General features: G+C 47.8%; 1 protein-coding gene across 3 annotated transcripts in view; it reads right to left on the bottom strand.

The window, feature by feature from the left end:
- Positions 1 to 5,400: 5,400 nt before the first annotated feature.
- The window catches only part of NKPD1 (NTPase KAP family P-loop domain containing 1), a 38,015-nt gene continuing 17,016 nt past the window's right edge, over positions 5,401 to 26,399 (bottom strand). For all 3 annotated transcript variants that reach the window (XM_039509667.1, XM_039509668.1, XM_039509669.1), the window contains 2 exons: positions 16,652 to 16,783; positions 5,401 to 7,515 (listed from right to left, as the gene is read on the bottom strand). In XM_039509667.1, the coding sequence (XP_039365601.1) occupies positions 5,810 to 7,515; positions 16,652 to 16,783 (1,838 nt within the window). In that variant the 3' untranslated portion in view covers positions 5,401 to 5,809. The remainder of the gene's footprint in view (positions 7,516 to 16,651; positions 16,784 to 26,399) is intronic.

Below are 26,399 nucleotides of genomic sequence, written 5' to 3'. Positions count from 1 at the left end.
GTGTTTCACTATGGATTGGATACTTTACATGTATTTACAAAAATCACAAGGCTTTGCTTTATTCGCTTACTTAGTTTTGGTCTCTAAAAACAAAATTGCTATATTTCAGCTGAGACATAATCATCATATTACAGCAATGCACCCCCTTACATAGATCTTAAGGCCAGAAGGGACCACTGTGATCATCTACTCTGACCTGAATAATACATGCCAGAGAATTCCATTCAGTAATTCCTGCAGACAGTCCAACAACTTGTAGATGAGCTAGGACAGATCATTTAGAAAGACTTGATTGCAATCTATATGTACCCACATATGGAGAAGATATTTGATAGGAGAGGGCCTTTTAATCTAGCAGACAAAATCATAAGAAGATCCGATGGCTGGAAGATGAAATCAGCAATGCTCAAGCAGGATGTAAGACACACATTTTGCACTGTGAGCATAATTAGCCATTGCGACAGTTTGCAAAGGGACGTGAGAAATTCTCCATGACTTGTGTCCTTTAAATTCACATATGGGGGTAACATTTTCAAAAGTGCCTAAGTGACTTAGTAACCTAAATCCCATTTTCAATGAGTAAAATGGGTAAAATTTTCAAAAGTACCCAAGCAATTTAGGAGCCCACTCCGCACATATTGAAAATTGGATTTAGGCTCCTAAGTCACATAGGCACTTAGCAAAGTTTTACCAATTGTCTGCTAGATTAAATATCTTCTCCTCATGTAGAGGCCACAGTCAAGTCATAATATGACCTTCTTTTCAATAGGCTAAGCAGATTGAGTTCTAGACCAAGTATTCTAGGACTGCTCTCCTCATTGCTTTCTACCACCTCCTTCTTCCTACCTCAGATTCCCCTACTAATACATCCATGCGTTGTGTGATCTCTTTTCGCCACAGGATTGCACTAGGAGCTCATGTACACAAATCTGTGCATCTGTAAGCTAAATTTTCCATTTCCATGCTGTGATATTATATTCGAATACCTGACAAGTTCTATGCAATGAAATCAAGAGAGCCTTCTTTGAATGCATTGCACTCAGTGAGGCAGAGTTGAGACTGATCGTTTAACCTTAACATTGTATTTCCTGGTTGTAGTGTGCTTCACAGTTTACATTTAATATTACATTTACTCTTGTGGTTAGTTTTCTTCACGGGATTCACAGCTGGTGCATTCTTTGAGCAGGGGATTGGACTAGATGACCTCCTGAGATCTCTTCCAATCCTAATATTCTATGATTCTATGATTCTTAGCTTAGCGTTGGTCTTCAGCCAATTCTTACAGAATCCAGGTGAACTACAGAGAGCAGGTGTAAGCGGAGAAGCTGCCTTTTGGTGACATGGTGTTTCACCCTGAGAGGTTTCCATAGATTGGTAGATTTTAAGGCCAGAAGGAACCATTAGATCATCTAGTCTAATGTCCTGTATAACAGACCAGAGAATTTCAGCCAGTGACTCCTGTACTGAGCTCTGCTCGGAGGAGCGGGCGTGTGTAGCTTCACTGATTTCTATGGGAGCTGCGGGTGCTTATCTTGTCTCTGAGTCCTGCCAAGAGGACCATGCTGCACATTACCTTTGAGAGTGTCACTATTAAAGACTTTTGGCTCTGACTGGAGCCATTTGATGCTCTGCGATGTCGCCAGCCCTTCCCCATCATGCTCTCATCTAGACTAGGAATTCCCTGCAGGTTACATGTTCAGTCATAAGACAAAAGACTGGTCAGCAATTTAGTTGCAGCCAGGCACAAGGAGATTATAAATAACTGGCGGATCACAACTCACATGTCACAAGGCTCTCAGCATGGGGAAACATGAAGAGAACATGGCGGCCGAGGACGAGGCGCTGTGGGTGAATGTGGGCCCTGATCGGGCAAGTACCATTCAGCACTCAGATGGTACAGTGATGGCATATAGAGACATACATTGACTAGTGTGAGCCTCTGTGGACATGCACAAATATACGTATGGCAGAACCAAGCGCAGTGCTGGGGTGAATGGGTTTGACTCCACTGGCTGCAATGGAGTTGCACCATTTACACTGGAAGGAGACTTTCGTCTCCTTGTATTCGCTACATTAGGAGGGCAGCTTGATAGGCAATGGTCATCTTCTTATCACAAACATTGGGACTGATTGGCTCAAACCAAGTCAAACAAACAAAAACCCAACAATGGACACCACCAGAAAATGGAGGTTTTCCCTATCTTTAGAGAGTAAAGCTCTCCCGACTCCCTGCATGGATGTAATAGGTGCACGGCACGCCCCTGTGTAGTCAGTCCATTGGCCCTGCTTCCCATGGACTCAGGGACACTCCAAGCTGGTGCAACACCCGTACTCTTTATTTGTGTCTGTTTCCCACCACCAGTTTCCTGCTATTTACAGTGGCTTCGCCTAACACGGGCAACAGCGTAGCAGGCTCCTACCTGTCGCCGAGCCCCGCCCTGCTTCACTCACTTCCTCCCAGCCTCAGAGCTCCTGCCTAATGAACCTGGCAGGTGCAGTCAGTGGTTTGGCAAACCTAGGCTATTTACCCAGCCTCAATCCATTTCCTCTGCTTGGGGCTGGAGTGGCAGGGGCTGATTGAGGATTCCCCAGCAGTGCCCTGCCACGATGAGAAGCCTGCAAACAAAGGTCTTTAACAGAGCTGCCGTCATGCCTTTCTCTGGGCCCAGGGACCTTTCCCGTGCGGGTAAAGAGTATCAACAGCAGTAATATGACTCAGACAGGTTGTTGGGCAGGAAGCACATGTAGGACCAGATCACTGCCGCCTTTTCTCATGCGGGTGATGAATGGAGCAGGAAACCTGCTCCTTGGGCTCAAAGCCTGTCAGGAGAGGGGTGGGTTGAGGCAACGTGGCATCCTGTCCTCTCCAAATCGGCAGGAGCCTCTGCACATTTGGGATGCTGCTCTTTTAAGGAGCTGAGGTTTGGTGGGCGAGGTCAGGACAGCACCCCTCCCTCCAGCCTGGGTGATCTCTACATTAGGAAAGAACTTGACCAGATGACAACTATGGGGCACAGGATACGTTTGTGCAAGCATTAGAACAGCTAAACAGCAGGGGAACCGCATCCCTTGGTTAAGAAGATGCAAGAGATGAACTTTAGGCTAAATAGCAAGAAAAAAATCCACCTTGTTCAGCCATTTACATCCATGCAAACTGCTCCAGAACCAGGATGGTGGCACTGTACACCCACTTTGTGCTGCTTAAAGGACAAGGTACAGGGCCATGGAGAGTCAGGACCATGATGGTTTTTCCTGCCTCTGATTCCTCTCGCTGACCATATGTGACCACAGGAGCAGCCCCAGTATAGTGCTGTCATCACTTAGTTGACCTTGCGGTAAAAAGAAAGTGCCTTCTCTTCACTATGTTTTTACATTGGGATAGCTCCCCCACACTAATTCCCCCAAGGTAAAAAACAATACACTCTTCTAGTCGTGAAGCCAAGGCGGGAGAGACCCATAGACACAAGGGAATCTGGGTGGGCTAGGAGAATAATATTTGGGTCAGTTCTCTTCCTGTAAATCAAGAGGAAAGCCTGTATAGCTTAGCTCATAGTGAGGTGTGAGACTAGATGTGCATGAAGGCTATTGCTTTAAAATCGATTTTTCTCTAATGCTTTGTTCCAACTGCTAGCTAGATAAATACACTTTGTTTTAAGGAGCCTGTTGGTCACTATCACCTGTCTCAGGTTCCCCAAGGGAAAAAACGCAGGCGCTCAAACCCAGTCAAGTCTGCAGGGCTAAGAGCGGGACAGTTGCCAAATTCCACCCCAAAGCAGAGAAGGGCAAGAGGCCCAGGACACAAGCTGGGTGCCAGAGACCAGAAACGGGACAGAGGGTCAGCTAGCTCCCTAATCATGACACTGTCATTTTAGGATTACAGAGGAGAGCAAAAAAAAACCCCGCAAACCAACCGGTCCTGTCTGTGGATTGCAAGTAGTTACAAAAATAAAAGTTAGATAGAAAGAATCACAGTTCTCTGCTCCTCCTGGGTAACATCCCCATAGGGGCAGCACCACTCCACAGAGGGGACAGGCTGCTGGTGCTTCTCGGATCTGTGCCAGTGGAAGATAAATAGTCAAACATCCAAAGGCTGGGAAACCGATTGTTAGAACAACAGAGAAAACAAGAGTATAATAAAGTAGTAAAAGATTAATAAAACGTGAAGACAGAGCTTTGTGTAGCTTTAAATCAGCAAAATAACCGGCCACATGATGGCATTGTAAGGCAAGAAATGAGACACTCTGGTAGGCATTCTATACAGAAGCCTGACAGACTTGTTTCACTCTTATCATCTAAATTCAAAGGGAAAGAGAAGCAGAGATGGAGCTAATAGGTGATTATAATGTTAAAACCAGTAGAGTGCTAGACTTCCATGCACCTAATGTCATATTACAACACCTCATGCCTACGGGTTGCACAAACCATTGATGCCTGCTTCTGTAACTCATTGTGGCATGCGCGCACACAGCTCATACCTTCACAGCTGATCCTCATTCGACCAGCACACTCACACCATAATTACAACACGTTGCACCTTCACACTGTACCTGCGTACCAGCATCCCTTCAAATGTACCAACCTTCCTAGTCACAGACTTACTCACTGAGCACCTTTGCTACTGCACACATGGATCACTGCCTCCCTGCCCCACTGCAGGGATACATCTCCATGCACTGTACCCAGGAAATTGATTCCCATTGACATAGTGCTCTGGGGGTCCTTATCAGTTTCTCCCACTTTAGGCCCCGTTACATTGCCAGAGCTCTGTAAAGTGGCCTGAGAATTAGGATCAGTTGCCGCTCACGTACACACCTCACATCTGGTCCAGGGCAAGTTCTGCTCAGTACTAGATCCAAGAGAGCCAAGCTGTATGGGAGAGGCTAAGGGAAGGCTTTAGCTCCGTATTTGCAATACTAGACCAGTGGTTCCCAAACTCGTTCTGCCGCTTGTGCAGGGAAAGCCCCTGGTGGGCCGGGCTGGTTTGTTTACCTGCCGCGTCCGCAGGTTCGGCCAATCGCGGCTCCCAGTGGCTGTGGTTCTGCTTCAGGCCAATGGGAGCTGCTGGAAGCGGCAGCCAGTACGTCCCTCGGCCCATGCCGCTTCCAGCAGCTCCCATTGGCCTGGAGCAGCGAACTGCAGCCACTGGGAGCCCCGACTGGCCGAACCTGCGAACGCGGCAGGTAAACAAACCATCCCAGCCCGCCAGGGGCTTTCCTTGCACAAGTGGCGGAACAAGTCTGGGAACCACTGAACTAGAGGAAATCATTGGCGTTTGTCTAGAGCCTGATTTTGAAAAGTTGCTTCCAAATTTACATCTGCAATTTTGTGGGTGACAAGAATTGTGAGTGAAATTTTATTGCACTTAAATATTTAGGGAAAAGTTTTCAAAAATGGGCCCTGACTTTTGCTGCCTCAAGTTTTGGGTGCCCAGCTTAAAACACCTAAAGTTGAGCACCCCAAACAATGTTGGCTTTAGCTATGTAGCTGCAGCCAGCAAGCAGGTAGTTAGAATCGCTGGGTGAGATGAGGCCACAATTATCTGGGCCTGCAATGGCAGCGGCCAGGCTGAGACTCTCTTAAAAATGAAGACTTAGTCTGTTACTTTGGCTCAGATAAGCACTGTGTACCCTCAAACAGGAGACCTGGCAGCATTTAAGTAGTTTTAACTTAACTACCTAGGCGAGGGTAGCTGCAAATTTAGTCAGTAGAAGCACCAGACTGGTTTTCACTGAATCATTCAATAGTTTATAGATGGTAACTTCTTCCTTTTTTCCTTTCTAAGGCAAATAACTGAAGTCTTTTCAATTGTTTAACTGCACTCCTCTATACCAGAACACTGCACACCCGTAGACACCTGGACAGTCTTAACTGAAGACTTAGTTACGCTTGTATCATTTGCCTTATTCAGTGAATTAACTCCTCGTATTAGTCCCAGTTTATGCCTTATTGAATGGTCCAGATTGATTGTGGACTTTAGAAAGGTGTTGGCCTCCTGTACTGTGAAAGGAAAATCATTAGACAAAAAATTCCCAAAAAGTTCTGGGTCCCCATCCAAAGCCAGAATATTCTGGAGGACTTTGTGCATGGAGTACAGCTCTTTACAGTTTTCCACGAAGATTCCCCATAGGGACTGGTTCCTGAACTCCTCCGTTGGTCGAATCTGCTGCCTGTCCTCAAGGCACTGCAACACCCAGCTCAAGCGGCATGGCCATTGATTAGCCATGACCACCCATGCTGCCACGGACCTTGGAGACATTGTATGTCTCGTAATGTTCTGCTGCAGCATGAGTCTGATGGTGATGGGAATTGTGTTGACGATCCTTTTCATTTGAACAATGCTCTCTGGGATGTATTTATAGAGACAATCAGTGTCATTGTGCAGAGCATGAAATGCTTCATGAATATACCTCACAGCTTGAGCATCGATTTGGCTTTGGTCCATTTCACTGGACGTCTCCATATCTACCAGCTTTATCATTTTTCCCTTTACGCTCCTGACTCCCCTTTCCATGTTTTTTGTGATGATTTTGTACATCAGGTCCTCCCGGCTCTGGACAGCATCCTGCAAATGCTGCAGTTTGGACTTTGTGCCCATCTCTGGGATTGAAAAAGGCAAAGTCACCGTGCGGTTCAGGAACAGGTACCCATTGTCGGCCATTCCTTTCATGCAGCTGGTTTGTTCCAAACACGACGCAATGATGCTGGGATCTATCACCAGGATGAAAATGAATGGGGCGTTAGTGTCCGAGAGCAAAGTGTTTATTGCATTCAAAACCCCGACGACCCTCTCTGGGTAGCACATATCCAAACTGGTGATCTCCAGCACGATGCGCAGCCGCCGTCTCTCGTAGATCTCCATGTAATACACAAAGCTGGTCAGCATCTCGATTTCCTTCTTCACTTCGCTCATGAAGCCTAGGTGACTGCTAAACTTCTCGCTGTCCGTCATCTTCTCAATTTTCTGCTTCTGGCTGATAACCATGTTCTTAACCACAGAGAAAACAGTCACTAATATTCCTGATCCAGACAGGCCGGTGGTAGCGCTGCCAATGACCTTTAACGCACTGCTGTCTTTTATTCCTGGAACAAAGATCGCCACTGAGAGCAGGCTTACGCCGGCCAGTAGGACAAACACGAGGCCTCCTAATGAAAGGCAGGTCCGTTTGTTGAGAAGCCATTCGTCTTGGCTAAAGCCACAGGCAAATCTGGGCCTTTTCCCCATCACGTGGTAAAAGCTCAAAGGCAGGGCACCGAAGTGCTTGCGGATGCTTTGACAGAGCGTGGTGACCAGCCCTGCCCACAGCTTATCGCTGCCAGCATATTGCCAAGCACTAAACCTGATGAAGAGGAACTGAATGTTCTCCCTCCTAAGGTGGACTTCAGTGATCACTGGCTGGTAGAAGAGCAGATACCACAGGAGAAGAAAATAGCCCCAACCTTCCGGTCTTCTTGGCTTTTGGTGTGATTTTCTCAGCTCCTCTTCTTCTCTCTGAATGGATTCTTTGAGCATGCAGGCTGGAGAAGCAGAAAAAACAACTGGTTACTCTGCTGTATGGCACTGTGTCGCATTAAGGGGAGTGGGGAGGCCCTTCCAAACAGGTCATGTGGCCCTGATTTGTTGTCTTACTGGGTCTCTGAAATAAACTGTTTAATAGGGGGCCATAGGGATCTGTGCTAGCTTCAGGCTTACTTCATTTAACATCTTCATTAATGATCCCAAGAAAGGGGATAAATTGCATATTAGAAAAAATGGCAGATGATTTTAACCTGGGAGGTTCTGCAAACTTGGAGGCCAGAGAAATAACATGAAGGGACCTAGAGAGATTTGGAGAAGAGTCAGAAAAAATAAAATGGATTCAGCTTGCAAGATGCAGCCAGTGCATCCCAGGAAAATTATCCCAAACACATATGCTCCAAGGGTGACAAAAAGGGTTGGTGTGTGGCAGTGGGCAGCAAATTAGACAGGAGCTTGAAATGTTATGAGGCAGCAGAAGAGACCATTGCACATGTGGTGCGCAGCATACGCAAAGAATCACACTACAGAGCAGGGGGACATGGCTTTGATGCAACTATCCCTGGGGCATTGTGTTCAGTTCACAGGTGTGCAAAGTAGCTGAATTAACATTGCTGCTGGAATCTTAACTATGCTGTTTCCTGACTTTCTGGAGTTTTAATGGAGGCTTATTTAATATTTAACTTCCTTGTTTTGCTTTTGAGGAAATTGCATGTAATATGTGAGATCCTGGGGCCTTGGACTGCAGTGCCTGGGTGAAAATTGAAAGACTTGGAAGTCTCCAGGATCTGGGTCCCAGCATAGCATTTCCCATATAGCTCTGAAATGTGCATTTTATTCAGGTGAGAATGGTGGGATGAGCTCCTGTCTTTGCTGCTGAAATGTGATATGTTTGGGGACAGATTGCTGGAAGGCAGCTGCCCAGTAGTTTCCATGGGGATCCTGGCAGTGAAGAAGGCAGAACACAGTTCGTTTATATAAACGAAAACAGAGAATTTGCAGAGTATAGTAGATTGAAACAAAAATCACTGAAAAACCCAGAGAGACTGGGGGCTGTGATTGTCACCTGACTCTTATAACAGGGTGTTTGGGGGACTTTTAGTTATGTATTACAATCCTCATGTGAAGTGTCCGAGTAACCTCCTCTCTCTGTTCAGCCCCCTTGTCAGAGACTGCAACATCCCTGAACTTTTCTAACTGGGAGGAATAACATACGCTGTGACAGCACTAACCTAACCAAGCCAGCTCACTAGCTGTCTGTGTGTGGGAGCACGAAGAGGCATACAAATGTTTAGCATATCTGGAACGTAAATACCATGCAAGCCAGCTACAACAATGCCCGTGTGAACGCCTGTTCTCCCTTTCACGTGACATTGTAAATAAGAATCACAGACTCATAGGCCTTGTCTACACTTGCAAGTTGGAGCGCATTAAATCATCCCCAGGTGCCCTAACTCCTGAGGTGTCCACACTGGCATGTAGAGCGCCCGGACTCTGCAGCTGGAGCGCCCCTGGTAATCCATCTCCATGAGAAGCATAGAGCTTTCTGTGCCCCAGTGTGGACACCCTGGTCTATTAATGCTCTCTGATCGGCCTCCAGGAAGTGTCCCACAATGCCTGTTCTAGCCACTCTGGTCATCACTTTGAAGTCTACTGCCCTGCCCTCAGATGACCAACCGTCAGACCTGCCCTTTAAATTATCTGGGAATTTTGAAAGTCCCCTTCCTGTTTGCTCAGCCAGGCGTGGTGTGCTCTCAGCGCATCTTTCCAGGTGACCATCCCTCCACGTGCCAGGCGATCCCCAGTATGGAGCAATGGCGAGGTGCTGGACCTCATCAGTGTTTCGGGGGAGGAAGCCGTCCAGTCCCAGTTGCACTCCAGCCGTAGGAATTATGATACTTACGGGCAGATATCAAGAGCCATGATAGAAAGGGGGCATGACCAGGACGCAGTGCGGTGCGGGGTTAAAGTGAAGGAGCTGCGGAACGCCTACCACAAAGCGCAGGAGGCAAACTGCCGCTCCGGTGCTGCCCCCACGGCCTGCAGGTTCTACAAAGGGCTGGACGAGACACTTGGGGGCAACCCCACCTCCACTCCGAAGAGCACCATGGACACTTCAGAGGCCGTGGCAACAAGGCAGGAGGTGGAAAGCGGGAGCGAGGGTGCTGAGGAGGACGGGGGCCCAGAGCCAGAGGACGGCCCGGCATCCCTAGATGGCCAGGAGCTGTTTTCAAGCCAGGAGGAAGGTAGCCAGCCGCAGCGGACGGTGCTCGGGGAAGAACAAACAGCAGAAGAGGTGCCTGGTAAACGGCTTTTATTTTGAGAAGGGAGTTGTTGGGTGCAGGCTGATGGGGCGAGGAGGCTTAGGGCTGCATGCATGCCTAGCTGCGTAATAGGGCGTTGGTGTCGTCTCTCACATCGCAGTAATCGGCCTCAGTGATCTCATCGAAGGTCTCATGCAGAAGCTGGGCAATCCGCTCGCACAGGTTCCTTGGCAGAGCTACCATGCTCCTTGTTCCAGTAAGGCTAACATGTCCGCACCGTGACTGGCGGGGGGACCATTGCTGCACACAGGCAAGCTGAATATGGGCCAGGGCAGAAGCCGCATTGTAGTAGAAGAACCTCCTTTGCTTCCCAGGTCACCCTTAGCAGTGAGATATCGTCCAGGACAAACCCATCCTGTGGAAAATGTGGGGCAGTGTTCAGTATAGGGGCCCCCTGCAGCTGTTGGCTCTCCCCAAGGCACAGGACACCAGAGAACAGTACAGTCCTGGAACAATCAGTCTCTCTTGCCCCTGTGGTTACTCACCATTTCGGGGCTCTTGTGAGTAATGTGCGCTCGCCTTGGGACAGGCAGTTTGTGTTATTGTGTGCACTGTGCTTGTCTTTAAGTTCGGCCGAATCATTGCTCTGTCTAGTAATAACAATGCTGCCTCTGTTAAATGTTACATTTTGGCTTTACAAATGCAACCTTGAGATCCAGCCGCCCCCTCACCCTGCAGCCCTTATCCCAAAACTCTTTCCTATGTCACTGTCAACCCAGTTTCCCCAACATCCAGGTTCTTATTGCCACTAGCTGCCTCCAACACCTGTAGCTTCACCGCCCAGCCCTGCAAACTACAACCCTTAGCCACTGCACTCCACCCCCATCACCATGCATTTTAGCCAGCCTGAAGCTGGCACTCATTGCACAACACTCCAGACAGGAAGGCTGAATACGATAACAGGATATACGCAAGTCTGTGATTGTTCCGTTCCCCACCCCGCCCTCTTCTCTTCTCTTCTCCCACACTGCACACATGTGTGTTTCTCCAACAGTTGTGTTTCTTTTCAATAAATGAATTTTTTGGTTTTGGAAACATTCTTTATTTCATTAACTAAAAGATAGCGTAGCCCAGGAAAGCAACAGGCACTGCTAGTCAGTGCATCATACATAGCAAACACAGAGGCCTACTAACATTGGAACCACTGCACTTTACTCCCGTGCAGGGCACCAAACATTACTGGTGGCTTTCAGCATCGAATTGCTCCCTCAAGGCCTCCCTAATCCTTACGGCCCCTTGCTGGGCCCTTCTAATAGCCCTGGTCTCTGGCTGTTCAAATTCAGCCTCCAGGTGTTGAACCTCCGAGGTCCATGCCTGAGTGAAGCTTTCACCCTTCCCTTCACAAATGTTATGGAGGGTACAGCACACAGCTATAACCGTAGGGATGTTGTCATCAGCCAGGTCCAGCTTCCCATACAGACAGTGCCAGCAGGCTTTTAAATGCCCAAAAGCACCCAACAGTCATTCTGCACTGACCCAGCCTATTGTTGAATCGCTCCTTGCTGTTGTCAAGGCTCCCTGTGTGTTTTCATGAGCCATGGCATTAAAGGTTAGGCTGGGTCTCCAAGGGTCACAATGGGCATTTTGACTTCCCCTACGGTGATCTTCTGGTCCGGGAAGAAAGTCCCGGCTTGCAGCTTCGTGAACAAGCCAGTGTTCCGAAAGATGCATGTGTCATGCACCTTTCCAGACCAGCCTGCGTTAATGTCCGTGAAACACCCATGGTGATCCACAAGCACCTGGAGAACCATAGAGAAATACCCCTTCCGATTTATGTACTCAGAGACTAGGTGGTCTCGTGCCAGAATTGGAATATGCATCCCATCTATTGCCCCTCCGCAATTAGGGAAACCCATTTGTGCAAAGCCAGCCACAATTGCTCAGAGTCACGGTTCTTCTGAGCAGGATGCAATTAATGGCCCTGCAAACTTGCATCAACATGATTCCAACGGTAAACTTGCCCCCTCCAAACTGGTTAGCCACCGATCAGTAGCTGTCTGGAGTTGCCAGCTTCCAGATTGCAATAGCCACCTGCTTCTCCACCGGCAGGGCAGCTCTTAATCTCGTGTCCTTGCGCCGCAGGGTGGGGGCGAGCTCAGCACAGTCCCATGAAAGTGGCTTTCCTTATAAGAAAGTTCTGCAGCCGCTGCTCATCATCCCAGACTTGCATGATGATGTGATCCCACCACTCAGTGCTTGTTTCCCGAGCCCAAAAGCAGTGTTCCATGGTGGTGAGCATGTCCGTGAATGCCACAAGCAATCTTGTGTTTTATGCGTTATGCGTGTCGACATCATCGTCGGACTCCTCACTGTCACTTTGTAGCATAAGGAGTAACTCGACTGCCAAACATGACTTGCTGGCAAGACCCATCAGCATATTCCTCAGCAGTTCGGGATCCATTCCCGCAGACCGAAAGGGAAGACAGACAGAGCGCGCAGTACAAAAAACATTGAAAGATGGCGCCAAATATGGAGGGAAGCACAGGGATTGCTGGGATGCGAAGCGATGCATCATGGGACATTGGGACAGGACCCAGGATGCCCCGCGCCCCCTCACCCCCTTCCCACAAGCCTCAGCGACAGAATGGGAAGAGATGCTCTGCGAGTTAGCTGCCCATAATGCACCACTCCGAATGCCACTGCAAGTGCCGCAAATGTGGCCATGCCACTGCGCTTGCAGCTGTCAGTGTGAACACATGGAAGCACTTTCCCTGCTGCTCTATCCGAGGGCTGATTCAACTCCCGGCACTCTACATCTGCAAGTGTAGATAAGGCCATAGAAGATTAGGGTTGGAAGGGACCTCAGGAGGTCTTCTAGTCAAACTCCCTGCTCAAAGCAGGACCAACACCAATTAAATTATCCCAGCCAGGGCTTTGTCAAACCTGACCTTAAAAACCTCAAAGAATGGAGATTCCACCACCTCCCTAGGTAACCCATTCCAGTGCTTCACCACCCTCCTAGTGAACTAGTGTTTCCTAATATCCAACCTAAACCTCTCCCACTGCAACTTGAGACCATCGCTCCTTGTTCTGTCATCTGCCATCACTGAGAACAGCTCCATCCTCATTGGAACCCCCCTTCAGGTAGTTGAAGGCTGTTATCAAATCCGCCCCCCACACACACACACTCTTCTCTTCTGCAGACTAAACAAGCCCGGTTCCCTCAGTCTCCCCTCATAAGTCATGTGCCCCAGCTCCCTGATCATTTTTTGTTGCCCTCCGCTGGACTCTCTCCAATTTGTCCACATCCTTTCTGTAATGGGTGGGGGGCCCCCAAAACTGGACGCAATACTCCAGATGTTGCCTCACCAGTGCCGAATAGAGGGGAATAATCACTTCCTTCAATCTGCTGGCAATGCTCCTACTAATGCAGCCCAATATGCCATTAGCCTTCTTGGCAACAAGGGCACACTGCTGACTCATATCCAGCTTCTCATTCACTGTAATCCCTAGGTCCTTTTCTGCAGAACTGCTGCTTAGCCAGTCGGTTCCCAGCCTGTAGCGGTGCATGGGATTCTTCCATCCTAAGTGCAGGACTCTGCACTTGTCCTTGTTGAACCTCGTCAGATTTCTTTTTGCCCAATCCTCCAATTGGACCCTATCCCTACGCTCCAGCTTATCTACCTCTCCCCCAACCTTAGTGTTGTCTGCGAACTTGCTGAAGGTGCAATCCATCCCATCATCCAGATCATTAATAAAGATGTTGAGCAAAACTGGTGCCAGGACCAGGGCCGACCAGAGGATTCAGGGGGCCTGGGGCAAAGTCATTTCAGTGGAGTGGACATAAAAAAAGGTGCCACCCGCTATGGTGGTTGTACTCACCTGGTGGCGCTCCGGGTCTTCGGTGGCAGTTTGGCAGCGGGTCCTTCATTCGTTCTGGGTCTTCGGTGGCACTGAAGGACCCGCCGCCAAAGACCTGGAGCGAGTGAAGGGCCCGCCGCCAAAGTGCCGCCGAAGACCCGAAGCGCCGCTGGGTGAGTACAAGGCACCTCTGCCCAGCGAAGGGATTCTCGGCCAGGGCTCGCGGGGCCCCTGCGGGGCCTGGGGAAAATTGCCCCACTTGCCCCCCCACCCCGGGTGGCCCTGGCCAGGACTGACCTCTGGGGTACTCCGCTTGATACTGGCTGCCAACTGGACATCGAGCCGTTGATCACACTCGTTGAGCCTGACAATCTAGCCAGCTTTCTATCCATGTTACAGTCCATTCATCCAATCCATACTTTTTTAATTTGCTGGCAAGAATACTGTGGGAGACCGTATCAAAAGGTTTGCTGAAGTCAAGATATATCACGTCCACTGCTTTCACCATATCCACAGAGTCAGTTATCTCGTTGTAGAAGGCAATCAGGTTGGTCAGGCATGACTTGCCCTTGGTGAATCCATGTTAACTGTTCCGGATCACCTTCCTCTCCTCCAAGTGCTTCAAAATGGTGGAAGTGGGCAGCATTATCTCTAAAGTTTCACACTGTTTTGTTTTTGAGTGCGGTTATGTACAAAAAATTCTACGTTTATAAGTTGCACTTTCACAATAAAGAGATTACACTAGAGTACTTGCATGGGGTGAATTGAGAACTACTTCTTTTGTTTCTCTTTTTTACAGTGCAAATATTTGTAATAACAAATATAATATAAAGTGAGCACTGTGCACTTTGCATTCTGCGTTGTAATTGAAATCAATATATTTGAAAATATAGAAAAACATCCAAAATATTTATAATAAATTCAAGTGGGTATTCTATTATTAACAGTGTGATTAAAACTACAATCAATTGCAACTATTTTTTAATCTAGTTAATTTGCTTTGCATTAATTGCTTGCGTTAACTGCAATTAATTGACAGTCTTACTAAATATCTTTAAAAATTTGGGGCTAGCAGCCTATCTGCATCTTTAGGTGCCTAAATAGCTTTGGAAATCTGGTCCTAAGTGACTGAGGAGCCTAAATCCCATTTTGAAAGGTGATTTGGTAGCTGATTAAAAGCGTTTATATTGGTAGTGCGTATTTTTGTAAAAATAAGCTATAACCAATAAAGAAACTGATACAGAAAAAGCAGCAATACCTCCTTTAGAAATGGATGTAAGTATATTGATACTTCCCCCAGCATGGCCTCAGTTACACTGATATAAATATATAACTTCTGTTTACTGAAATAAGTTTTACTATTATGGACACTTTCAAAACCAATATACAGTAGAACTTCAGAGTTACGAACACCAGAGTTACGAACTGAGCAGTCAACCACATACCTCATTTGGAAGCAGAAGTATGCAGTCAGGCAGCAGCCACGACCAACAACAGCAACAACAAAAAAGGCTAATACTGCACAGTACTGTGTTAAATGTAAACTACTAAAAAATAAAGGAAAAGCAGCATTTTTATCTTGCATATTAAAGTTTCAAAGCTGTATTAAATCAATGGACTTTTGAAGGAACATTTTGTTCAGAGTTACAAACAACCTCCATCCCCGAGGTGTTCATAACTCTGAGGTTCTACTGTAGTTAAATCAGTACACAGACTGTTCTCAGGCTGGCCAATACAAAATGTGTTACACCAGTCCAGAAGTTGTTCGAGCTGGGACGCCTTTAGTACGGTAATAAGTCTGCCAACACATCACTGGGCACATGGCTGGCGGCTATCATAGGCTTGGGGAGGCTGAGCCTCCCCAAACAGCCCGTTGTGGCCCCGCCCATGTGCCACCCACCCAGCACTCTGGGGCTGTGGGCACTGGGGATGCCCCTGACGCTCTGGGGCTCTGGGCGCTCAGATGGCCCAGGGCTGGGGTGGTGGGGAGGTGCATCCACAGTGGAGTGCTCTGGGCTCCAGTGGGGGAGGGAGGGCAGGAGAGGAGGGGGAGGGGCCTCAGGCAGAGGGAGCTAACCTGCCCCAACAACTGGTTCACCCGCCACCCATGTCTGGACACTACTGTGTTAACTTCTTGTTTACCATTTGCCCATCAGAGGGCTCCATAATCTCCAAAGGATGGGAAGGGTCGGGGTGGCGGGGGGGAGCTGGGCTGAACAGGGGGCTGGTCATGAAGGAAATGGCTGGGTAACCTACAGCACGGGAGATGGGACTGGAGGACATGGGGGCTAGGCTGAGACATGCTGCTGCTGAGAGGGGCCAGCGCCCAGCAGTAGCTGCAGCAGGATGCAGAGACCAGCTCTGAGCAGGAGGAGGGCATCAGGGAAAATGACTGTGGTGGAAGCCGCAAGGCTGGGGCCTGACATGTGCTGAGTTTATCGTGTTTCATTTGTAAGGTAAAGCCATCGTGCCCAGGGCAATAGCACCTTTGTGCCCGGAGTCCCAGTGCAGCGTCCTCGCTCTGACTTGCAGCATGCACATGTTCTGGGGAACCCCCTAAGGACTGGGGCCTGTAGAACCCCTTGCTTGGATCACCCACTGCACTTGCCTCTGAGCGTGCTACCAGCCACCTCGGAGCTGGCATCCCGTAGCACTCGCAGCCCCCTGCCGTGGATCAGTACAGGTCCCAGGCTGCACCATGCAATGACCTGTTCACTGCCGGGCTAGGTGGGAGAATATTGGTGTTCTTCTCTCTCTCCCCCTCAGCTAGGGTGACCAGATGTCCCGATTTTATAGGGACAGTCCTGATTTTTGGATCTTTTTCTTATATAGGATCCTATTACCCCCCACCCGCTGTCCCAATTTTTCACACTTTCTGTCTGGTCACGCTACCCCCAGCAGCCTGTCTCGTGCCGGCCTGCCGCGCTCCACCCAGTGTCTCCGAGGTATTCTAGCCTGTCTGACAGCGCCAGTTCTCCTGCCTGGGGAAACTCCAAAGCATCCCTGAGCCCACCTGTTATTTTATCAAGCAGCGAATTAAAACGGCTCCCAACGGGACAGTAGAAGCCGATGGTCACGGGCGTAGAGGTGTGCAGCAGTGTCTTGGAGAGGCAGCAGCAATAAATATCATCTTCAGTCAGAAAATCTGGGGAAGAGGAGGCATCCATAAACACAGAGAAATAAACATACTTGCTGCCCCCCCTCCCCCCCAATCTGTTTGGCTGTTTGCCAGGAGTGGTTGGGCTGGACAGGATGTGTGAGAGCTCTTGGGATTGCACAGGGCCAGTGGCTGTGACCCTGTTCTCAGTCTCTTTATTAGCATAAGCTCCACGCAGCAAATCTTTTTCCAGGGACACATTTTACTCTTTCTTCAGAACAACAAATGTTTTTGGCTCATCCTTCAGGATCCTCAGCTCAGCACCTGCTAATCAGCCAAGTAGCCCATTGCTGAGAGGATACATGTTTCAGGCCAAAGTCTCTGGCCTGCGGAACTCTTTTTCAGTGCCCAAGCAGTGCATTGGGAGCAGAAACCGCCAGTAACTCCCCAGCTGGAGGAGTTGCCAGTAGGCAGAGCTGGTACAGCTGTCTCCTTTACCTCCCTCCCTGGAGCCCCCTGTGCAGAAGGCATGTCAGTAACAAGGAGGGGCAGGCAGGGAGAGTGGCAAGAGCACAAATCCCCAGATGGTGGATAGTCTCTAGGGAGCCACAACCAGTGGGCTGCACTAAAATGGGCCTTGGCCGAGGATTGGGGAGCTGGCTCCTTGACAATTCCCACTGCTGCTGTGCCCAACGTAAGCTGGATGCAGAAGAGAATCTGGCCCTGTGGGAGGAATCCTCCCCACCAGGCCATGCATAGGCAATGACTGTGCAGCAGCTCTGCAGAGTTTGCTTAAACCCAGACACTCTGGGCCTCAGAGCTATGAATTTAGCAGGTGTGTTGTTCTTTGGGAGCCTTGTTTGCTTTCTGGGATAGAGTGAACTTTGGAGCTGATCCCTGTGCCCTGCCTAGGCAGACAGCCTGGGTACAGAGATCTTTGTTTGCAAAGCATTTACGGAGGTTATTTAAATCTAAAAATGAACATCTGTTGTAATGAACAACTATTGTTCCCTTGATCACCACAGACAGGGAAAGGACTTTGAACAGATCTTTGATTCTTTTATACAACCTACAGAAACTCTATGAGTTATAAAAAGCGACAGAGTCCTGTGGCAGCTTATAGAGTAACAGACGTATTAGAGCATAAGCTTTCGTAGGTGAATACCCACTTCGTTGGCTGCATGTAGTGGAAATTTCCAGAGGCAGGTTTAAATATAAATACCTGCCTCTGGAAATTTCCACTACATGCATCCAACGAAGTGGGTATTCACCTACGAAAGCTTATGCTCTAATACATCTGTTAGTCTATTTCAGGGGTCGGCAACCTTTCAGAAGTGGTGTGCCGAGTCTTCATTTATTCACTCTAATTTAAGGTTTCGCGTGCCGGTCATACATTTTAACGTTTTTAGAAGGTCTCCTTTTATAAGTCTATAATATATAACTAAACTATTGTTGTATGTAAAGTAAATAAGGTTTTAAAAATGTTTAAGAAGCTTCATTTAAAATTAAGTTAAAATGCAGAGCCCCCTGGATCGGTGGCCAGGTCCTGGGCAGTGTGAGTGCCGCTGAAAATCAGCTTGCGTGCCGCCTTCGGCACCCGTTCCAGAGGTTGCCTACCCCTGGTCTATAAGGTGCCACAGGACTCTTTGTCGCTTTTTACAGATCCAGACTAACACGGCTCCCCGTCTGATATATGAATTATGCACCTGTTGTGTATCTGCTGGAATTCTCCCATGAATGGGGGAGAAGAAATCTGTTATGTTTTAATATGCTGTTCCACTCTAAATAATGACTAGACGAGATGCGATACATCGATCCCTGATAGATCACTTACTACCCGCCGATGCGACGGGTAGTGTAGACATACCCTTTATCACTTTGTATATAGAGAAGCCCTTAGACAATAAAAGTGAAGCCCAATGTCTCTATCATTACAGTCTCTATTCAAAGCAGAGCCACACTTTAACAGCTGGCTATTTTATAACTAAAACGATGCAAATTAATGTCAACTGAAAACCTTTCGTTCCAAACCCAGTCCCTACTTGCTTCCTCTGCTAAGGCAGGTTACACCCTTCCAACATTGTTTTTATTTTAAATATGTATTGTGTTCCTTCCTTCTTCTTTTCTTTGCCAAATTCAATTCCTTCTCAGACAGGTCACTTTGGGCCCCACAATTAGGGTTTATAAAAACAACGTTTTAAACATTTTAAAGTGAGTAGAATGATTTTCATACTGTCTTTCTTTACTTCCTGTGCAAACAGGGTTTTACCATGGAATTAAACTTTCCCTAGCAGGGTTGTAACCCAAAGTCAAGAGCCTTTTGCAAATGCATGCAAATGAGAATGTGAAACTGACTAAAAGCTACAATGAGATTGTTCAACATGAGCGAAAAGCAAAAAAGTAGGGCTGTCAAGTGATTAAAAAAATTAATCACGATTAATCACACTGTTATAGTTATTTTTTATTACAAATATTTATGCTGTAAAAACAAAATAAATAGTATATTTCAATTCACCTCATACAATCTTTTTATCATGAAAGTTGAACTTACAAATGTAGAATTATGTACAAAAAAATAACTGTATTCAAAAATAAAACAACGTAAAATTTAGAGTTTACAAGTCCACTTAGTCCTACTTCTTGTTCAGCCAGTCACTCAGACAATGAAATTTGTTTACATTTGCAGGAGATAATGCTCCCCGCTTCTTGTTTACAATGTCACCTGAAAGTGAGAACAAGTGTTCACATGGTACTGTTGTAGGCGGCGTCACAAGATAATTACGTGCCAGATGCACTAAAGATTCATGTGTCCCTTCATGCTTCAACCACCATTCCAGAGGACATGCATCCATGCTGATGAGAGGTTCTGCTTGATAACAATCCAAAGCAATGCAGTCCAACACATGCTCATTTTCATCATCCAGCAGAAGGTTGATTTTCTTTTTTGGAGGTTTGGGTTCTGGAGTTTCCGCATCACAGTGTTGCTCTTCTAAGACTTCTGAAAGCCTGTTCCATGCCTCGTCCCTCTCAGATTTTGGAAGGCACTTCAGATTCTTAAACCTTGGGTCGAGTGCTGTAGCTATGTTTAGAACTCTCACATTGGTGCCTTCTTTGTATTTTGTCAAATCTGCAGTGAAAATGCTCTTAAAACAACATGTGCTGGGTCATCATCTGAGACTTCAAGAATATGAAATACACGGCAGAATGTGTGTAAAACAGAGCAGGAGACGTACGATACTCCCCCAAGGAGTTCAGTCAAAATGTAATTAACACATTATTGTTTCAATGAGTGTCATGAGCATGGAAGCATGTCCTCTGGAATGGTGGCCGAAGCACGAAGTAGCATATGAATCATAGAAGGTTAGGGATGGAAGAGACCTCAGGAGGTCATCTAGTCCAACCCTCTGCTCAAAGCAGGGTCAACACCAACTAAATCATCCCAGTCAGCGCATTGTCAAACCAGGCCTTAAAAAGCGCTAAGGATGGAGATTCCACCACCTCCCTAGGTAACCCATTCCAGTGCTTCACCACCCTCCTAGTGAAATAGTGTTTCCTAATATCCAACCTAGACCTCCCCCACTGCAACTTGATACCATTACTCCTTGTTCTGTCATCTGCCACCACTGAGAACAGCCAAGCTCCATCCTCTTTGGAACCCCCCTTCAGGTAGTTGAAGGCTGCTATCAAATCTCACCTCACTCTTCTCTTCTCCAGACTAAATAAGCCTAGTTCCCTCAGCATCTCCTCATAAGTAATAAGCCGCAGACCCCTACTCATTTTTGTTGCCCTCCGCTGGACTCTCTCCAATTTGTCCATGTCCTTTCTGTAGTGGGAGGCCTAAGAGTGGATGCAATACTCCAGATTTGGCCTCACCAGTGCTGAATAAAGGGGAATAATCAGTTCCCTCGATCTGCTGGCAATGCTCCTACTAATGCAGCCCAATGCTCCTACTAATGGAACCCAATATGCCATTAGCCATATATCCACTGTGATAGATCCAGGCCAGTTGGGAACAGCAGAGTAATAGAAGGGAGATATACTGGCCACTGGATAAGCAGTTTTCTGTTCCCTGAGTGACCAGAGCAGAGGCTGCTCCAGGCTAATGAGAACACCTGACTCCAATTAACCTGCTAAGAGTCAGATGAGGCTGTTAAGCACCTGACTGTAATTAAGGCCCCTCTGATGCTATAAAAGGGCTCACTCCAGTCAGGCCAAAGGGAGCCAGGGAACCAGAGGAGAGGAAGTGCGTGTGAGGAAGTGGGAGCAAGAGGCGTGCAAGAAGCTGAGAGTGTGTAGGCACACTGCTGGAGGACTGAGAAGTATAAGCGTTATCAAACATCAGGAGGAAGGTCTGGTGGTGAGGAAAAAGAAGGTGTTGGGAGGAGGCCATGGCGAAGTAGCCCAGGGAGTTGTAGCTGTCGTGCAACTGTACCAGGAGGCACTCTAGACAGCTGCAGTCCACAGGGCCCTGGGTTGGAACCCGGAGTAGAGGGCGGGCCCAGGTTCTCCCCAAACCTCCCAACTCCTGATCAAACACAGGAGGAATTGACCTGGACTGTGGCTTCTACCAGAGGGGAAGGTCTCTGGGCTGTTTCCCAACCCAGAGTGTGAATCTGTGAGGCGAGCAAATCCTCCAATAAGCGCAAGACCCACCAAGGTAGAGGAGGAACTTCGTCACACCACATATCCAGCTTCTCGTCCACTGTAATCCCCAGGTCCTTTTCTGCAGAACTGCCGCTTAGCTAATTGGTCCCCAGCCTGTAGTGGTGCATGGAATTCTTTCATCCTAAGGGCAGGACTCTGAATTTGTCCTTGTTGAATCTTATCAGATTTCTTTTGGCCCAATTCTCCAATTTGTCTAGGTCACTCTGGACTCTATCCCTACCCTCCAGCATATCCACCTCTCCCCGCAGCTTAGTGTCATCCGCGACTTGCAGAGGGTGCAATCCATCCCATCATCTAGATCATTAATGAAGATGTTGAACAAAACCGGCCCCAGAACGACCCCTGGGGCACTTCGCTTGATACCGACTGCTAACTGGACATCGAGCCATTGATCACTACCCGTTGAGCCCGATGATCTAGCTAGCTTTCTATCCACCTTATAGTCCATTCATCCAACCCATACTTTTTAAAACTTGCTGGCAAGAATACTGTGGGAGCCAAAGTCAAGGTATATCACATCCACCGCTTTCCCCATATCACAGAGCCAATTATCTCACCATAGATGGCAATCAGGTTGGTTAGGCATGACTTGTACTTGGTGAATCCATGTTGACTGTTCCTGATCACTTTCCTCTTCTCCAAATGCTTCAAAATGGATTCCTTGAGGACCTGCTCCATAATTTTTCTGGGGACTGATGTCTGTAGTTCCCCGGGTTCTCTTTCTTCTCTTTTTCAATCTATAATTGCCTTTTTCCAACCTCCCACAATTGCCATGAATTTTCAGAGATAATGGCCAATGGCTCTGCAATCACATCAGCCAACACCCTCAGCACTCTTAGATGCATTAGATCCGGACCCATGGACTTGTGTATGTCCAGCTTTTCTAAATAGTCTTTAACTTGTTCTTTCACCACTGAGGGCTGGTCACCTCCTCCCATACTGTGCTGCCCAGTGCAGCTCTGGGAGCTGACCTTGTCTGTGAAGACTGAGGCAAATAAAAAAGCATTGAGTACTTCAGCTTTTTCCACATCATCTGTCACTAGGTTACCTCTCCCATTCAGTAAGGGTCCCACACTTTCCCTGACCACCTTCTTGTTGCTAACATACCTGTAGAAACCCTACTTGTTACCCTTCATGACCCTTGCTAGCTGCAACTCCAATTGTACTTTGGCCTTCCTGATTACACCCCTGCATACTCGAGCAATATTTTTATACTCCTCCCCAGTCATCTGTCCAAGTTTAGACATCTTGTAAGCTTCCTTTTTGTGTTTAAGCTCAGGAAAGATTTCTCTGTTAAGCCAAGCTGGTCGCCTGCCATATTTGCTATTCTTTCTGCACATCAGGATGGTTTGTTTCTGCGCCCTCAATAAGGCTTCTTTAAAATACAGCCAGCTCTCCTGGACTCCTTTCTCCCTCATATTAGCCTCCAAGGGGATCCTGAACATCCGATCCTTGAGGGAGTCAAAATCTGCCTTTCTGAAGTCCAGGGTCTGTATTCTGCTGCTCTCCTTTCTTCCTTTTGTCAGGATCTTGAACTCGACCATCTCATGGTCACTGCTGCCCAGGTTGCCACCCATATCTACTTCCCCTACCAATTCTTCCCTGTTTGGGAGTAGTAGAAGGTTTAGCATATCTGGCATGTAAATACCTTGCAATGCGGCTACAAAAGTGCCATGCTAATGCCTGTTCTCATTTTCAGGTGACATTGAAAATAAGAAACCAGCAGCATTATCTCCTGTAAATGTAAACAGACTTGTTTATTTTAGCAACTGGCTGATAAGAAGTAGGATTGAGTGGACTTGTAGGCTCTAAAGTTTTATGTTGTTTTGGGTGCAGTTATATAACAAAAAAAAATCTTCATTTGTAAGTTGCACTTTCACGATAAAGAGATTGCACCGTTCTTGTATGAGGTGAACTGAAAAATACTATTTCTTTTGTTTATCATTTTAACAGTACAAATATTTGTAATAAAAATAATAATGTAAAGTGAGCACTGTACACTTTGTATTCTGTGTTGTAATTTAAATCAATATATTTGAAAATGTAGAAAAACATCCAAAAATATTTAATGCATTTCAATTGGTATTCTATTGTTTAACAAGTGCAATTAAAACTGTGATTAATTGCAATTAATGTTTTTAATTCCAATTAATTTTTGAGTTAATCGCCTGAGTTAAGTGTGATTAATTGACAGCCCTACAAAAAAGTAAACAATAAAGACAAATAGTGAGTCAAAGGGCCAGATCTTCCTCTGATGTAAACCAACATAATTCCAACATAAATGCCAACGTAACTCCAGGAGCTCAAAGACTTTAAGGCCAGAAGGGACCATTGCGATCATCTAGTCTGACCTCCTGCACATCACAGGCCACAGAACCTCACCCATCCTCTCCTGTAATAGACCCATAATCTCTAGTTACTAAAGTCCTCAAATCATGATTTAAAGACTTTAAGCTACAGAGAATCCACCATTTACATCAGTTTAAACCTGCAAATGACCTATGCCCCATGCTGAAGAAGAAGGTGAAAAACCCCCAGGGTCTCTGCCAATCTGACCTGGAGGAAAATTCCTTCCCAACCCCAAATATAGCGATCAGTTGGATCCTGAGCATGTTGGCAAGACCCATGAGCCAGCCACCTTGGAAAGAATTCTCTGTAGTAACTCAGAGCCCTCCCCATCACATGCCCCATCTCCGGCCATTGGGGATATTTGCTACTAGCAGTCACCGATGGGCCACATGCCATTGTAGGCCGTCTCATCATACCATCCCCTCCATAATCTTACCAAGTTCAGTCTTGAAACTAGTTAGGTTTTTTGCCCCCACTGCTCCCCTTAGAAGGCTGTTCCAGAACTTCACCCTCTGATGGTAAGAAACTTTGCTCTAACTTCAAGCCTTAACTTGTTGATGGCCAGTTTATATCCATTTGTCTTGTGTCAACACTGGTGCTTAACTTAACTCCTCTCACTCCCTGATGTTTATCCCTCTAATGTATTTATAGAAAACAATCTTATCTCCCTTCAGCTTTATTTGGTTAGGCTAAACAAGTCAAGCTCCTTGAGTCTCCTCTCCTCTCCACTCTGATCATCCTAGTAGCCCTTCTCTGCACCTGTTCCAGTTTGAATCTTAGACATGAGAGACTGGAATTGCAGTCACACCAGCCGCTGCTGGGACAGTCTCAGGCCACCATGCCCCCTCCCCCAGTAGCAGCAGGAGTTTGGGTGTGAGAGGGGGCAGAGAATTGAGGCACAGGATGGGGTGAGATGGGGTCTGGGTGGTGCTTACCGCAGGGGTTCCCCAGAAGCATCAACAACCCCCTCACTCAGCTCCTAGGTGGAGGCGTGGCCAGGCAGCTCTGCACGCTGCCTCTGCCTGCAGGCACCACCCCTCAACTCCCATTGGCCATGGTTCCTGGCCAATGGGAGCTGTGAAACCAGCACTCTGGGCGCAGGCAGCATGCACAGCTGCCTGGCCATGCCTCCACCTAGGAGTTGAGCAAGGGGGATGTCCCCGCTTCTGGGGAGGGGCGGAGACAGGTAGGGAGCTTGCCGGCCCCGCCAACCCCTCCCCCCAGCACTAGCGGGGGTCCCGACTGGCTATGCACCACCGCCCACTAGCCTCCCCCCAGCACCCGCGGCATCGCCGGGCTACCCCCCCACCCCCAAGATTTAGTCCTGGGTATATAGCAGAAGTCATGGACAGGTCATGGGCCGTGAATTTTTGTTTACTGCCTGTGACCTGTCCATGACTTTTACTAAAAATACCCATGACTAAAATGTAGCCTTACTTATAATCATCCTGTGATGAACCAATGCACTCAGGTCTTTGTTCGCCTTTATAACTTTCAACTGATAAGTCCCCAGCTTAGCCTCTAAATGCATGACCTTGCAGTTTGCACTATTAAATTTTATCCCATTTCTACTACTCTCGTTTTTTAATATTACTCCAGCTGATTATTTACACTAGAAGAGGGACTTGTCTGAGGTTTTCTCAGTTTTAATGGAGGGTTTATTAGTGATGCAGAGAAGAAAGTTTAGTTTTGTAAAAATGTATGGACCTGTAAACTGTCCACACACAAAAATGCATGCTTTTAATTTACACAAGCAGTTACAGCAATTGTGTGCATGGTCAGGGAATTGCATGTGCAAATGACCAGTTATTAGACAGTGGGACTAAGTGGACATATTAACACAGAGTTCCTGTGAATGGCGCATTCACATTGCATGCAGATTATGCACAGAAGCAAAACACTCTAAACTGTGATTTTTAGCCAGACTGTGACATTTGTCCTTTTAAATCTTCTTCTTCTGCTCTTTCTTCCTATATTTATTATTTCCACATTCTCTCAGTCTCTCTTCTCCCCGTCAGGGGCAGCTCCAGGCACCAGCGTGCCAAGCGTGTGCCTGGGGCAGCAAGCCACGGTGGGGCGGCCTGCCAGTCGCCCTGAGGGCGGCAGTCAGGCTGCCTTCAGCGGCATGCCTGAGGGAGGTCCGCCGGTCCTGCGGCTTCGGCGGCGGGTACGCCGAAGGCGCGGGACCGGCGGACCTCCCGCAGGCGCGCCGCCAAAAGCCACCTGCCTGCCGTGCTTGAGGCGGCAAAATACAAAGAGCCGCCCCTGCCCCCAGTGCCACCAACCTCTCGCTCTCCTCCCTCTTCTTTTCCACAATGGCATGCCAGAGCCATGGTTGGCCAGAGTGTTAAATGCCTAACCCAGAAGGATTTATTTTTGCACAGAGGGGCCTTGCCTTTCAAATGCTGTCAGCGCAGGCAGGTCATGGCAGGGAGCACCCTGAGCTGTGCTTCTTACCAGCTCTGTTTGAGATCAGACTGTGTGCTCAGCAGGGCCTGTGGTCAGCCAAAGCTTGAGAGCCAGTGTGACCCTACGGGTAGGCTGCCGGCTGTGGCCGGGAGCCCCAGGGCCTTTAAATCACCCCGGGGCTCCCAGCTGCAGAGGTGGCTGGGAGCCCCTGGCGCTCACAGGCAAATTAAAGGGCCTGGGG

Source organism: Mauremys reevesii, linkage group 22 (assembly GCF_016161935.1).
Source record: "Mauremys reevesii isolate NIE-2019 linkage group 22, ASM1616193v1, whole genome shotgun sequence".
Lineage (NCBI taxonomy): Eukaryota > Metazoa > Chordata > Testudines > Geoemydidae > Mauremys > Mauremys reevesii.
This window is presented reverse-complemented; position numbering and strand designations above follow the sequence as displayed.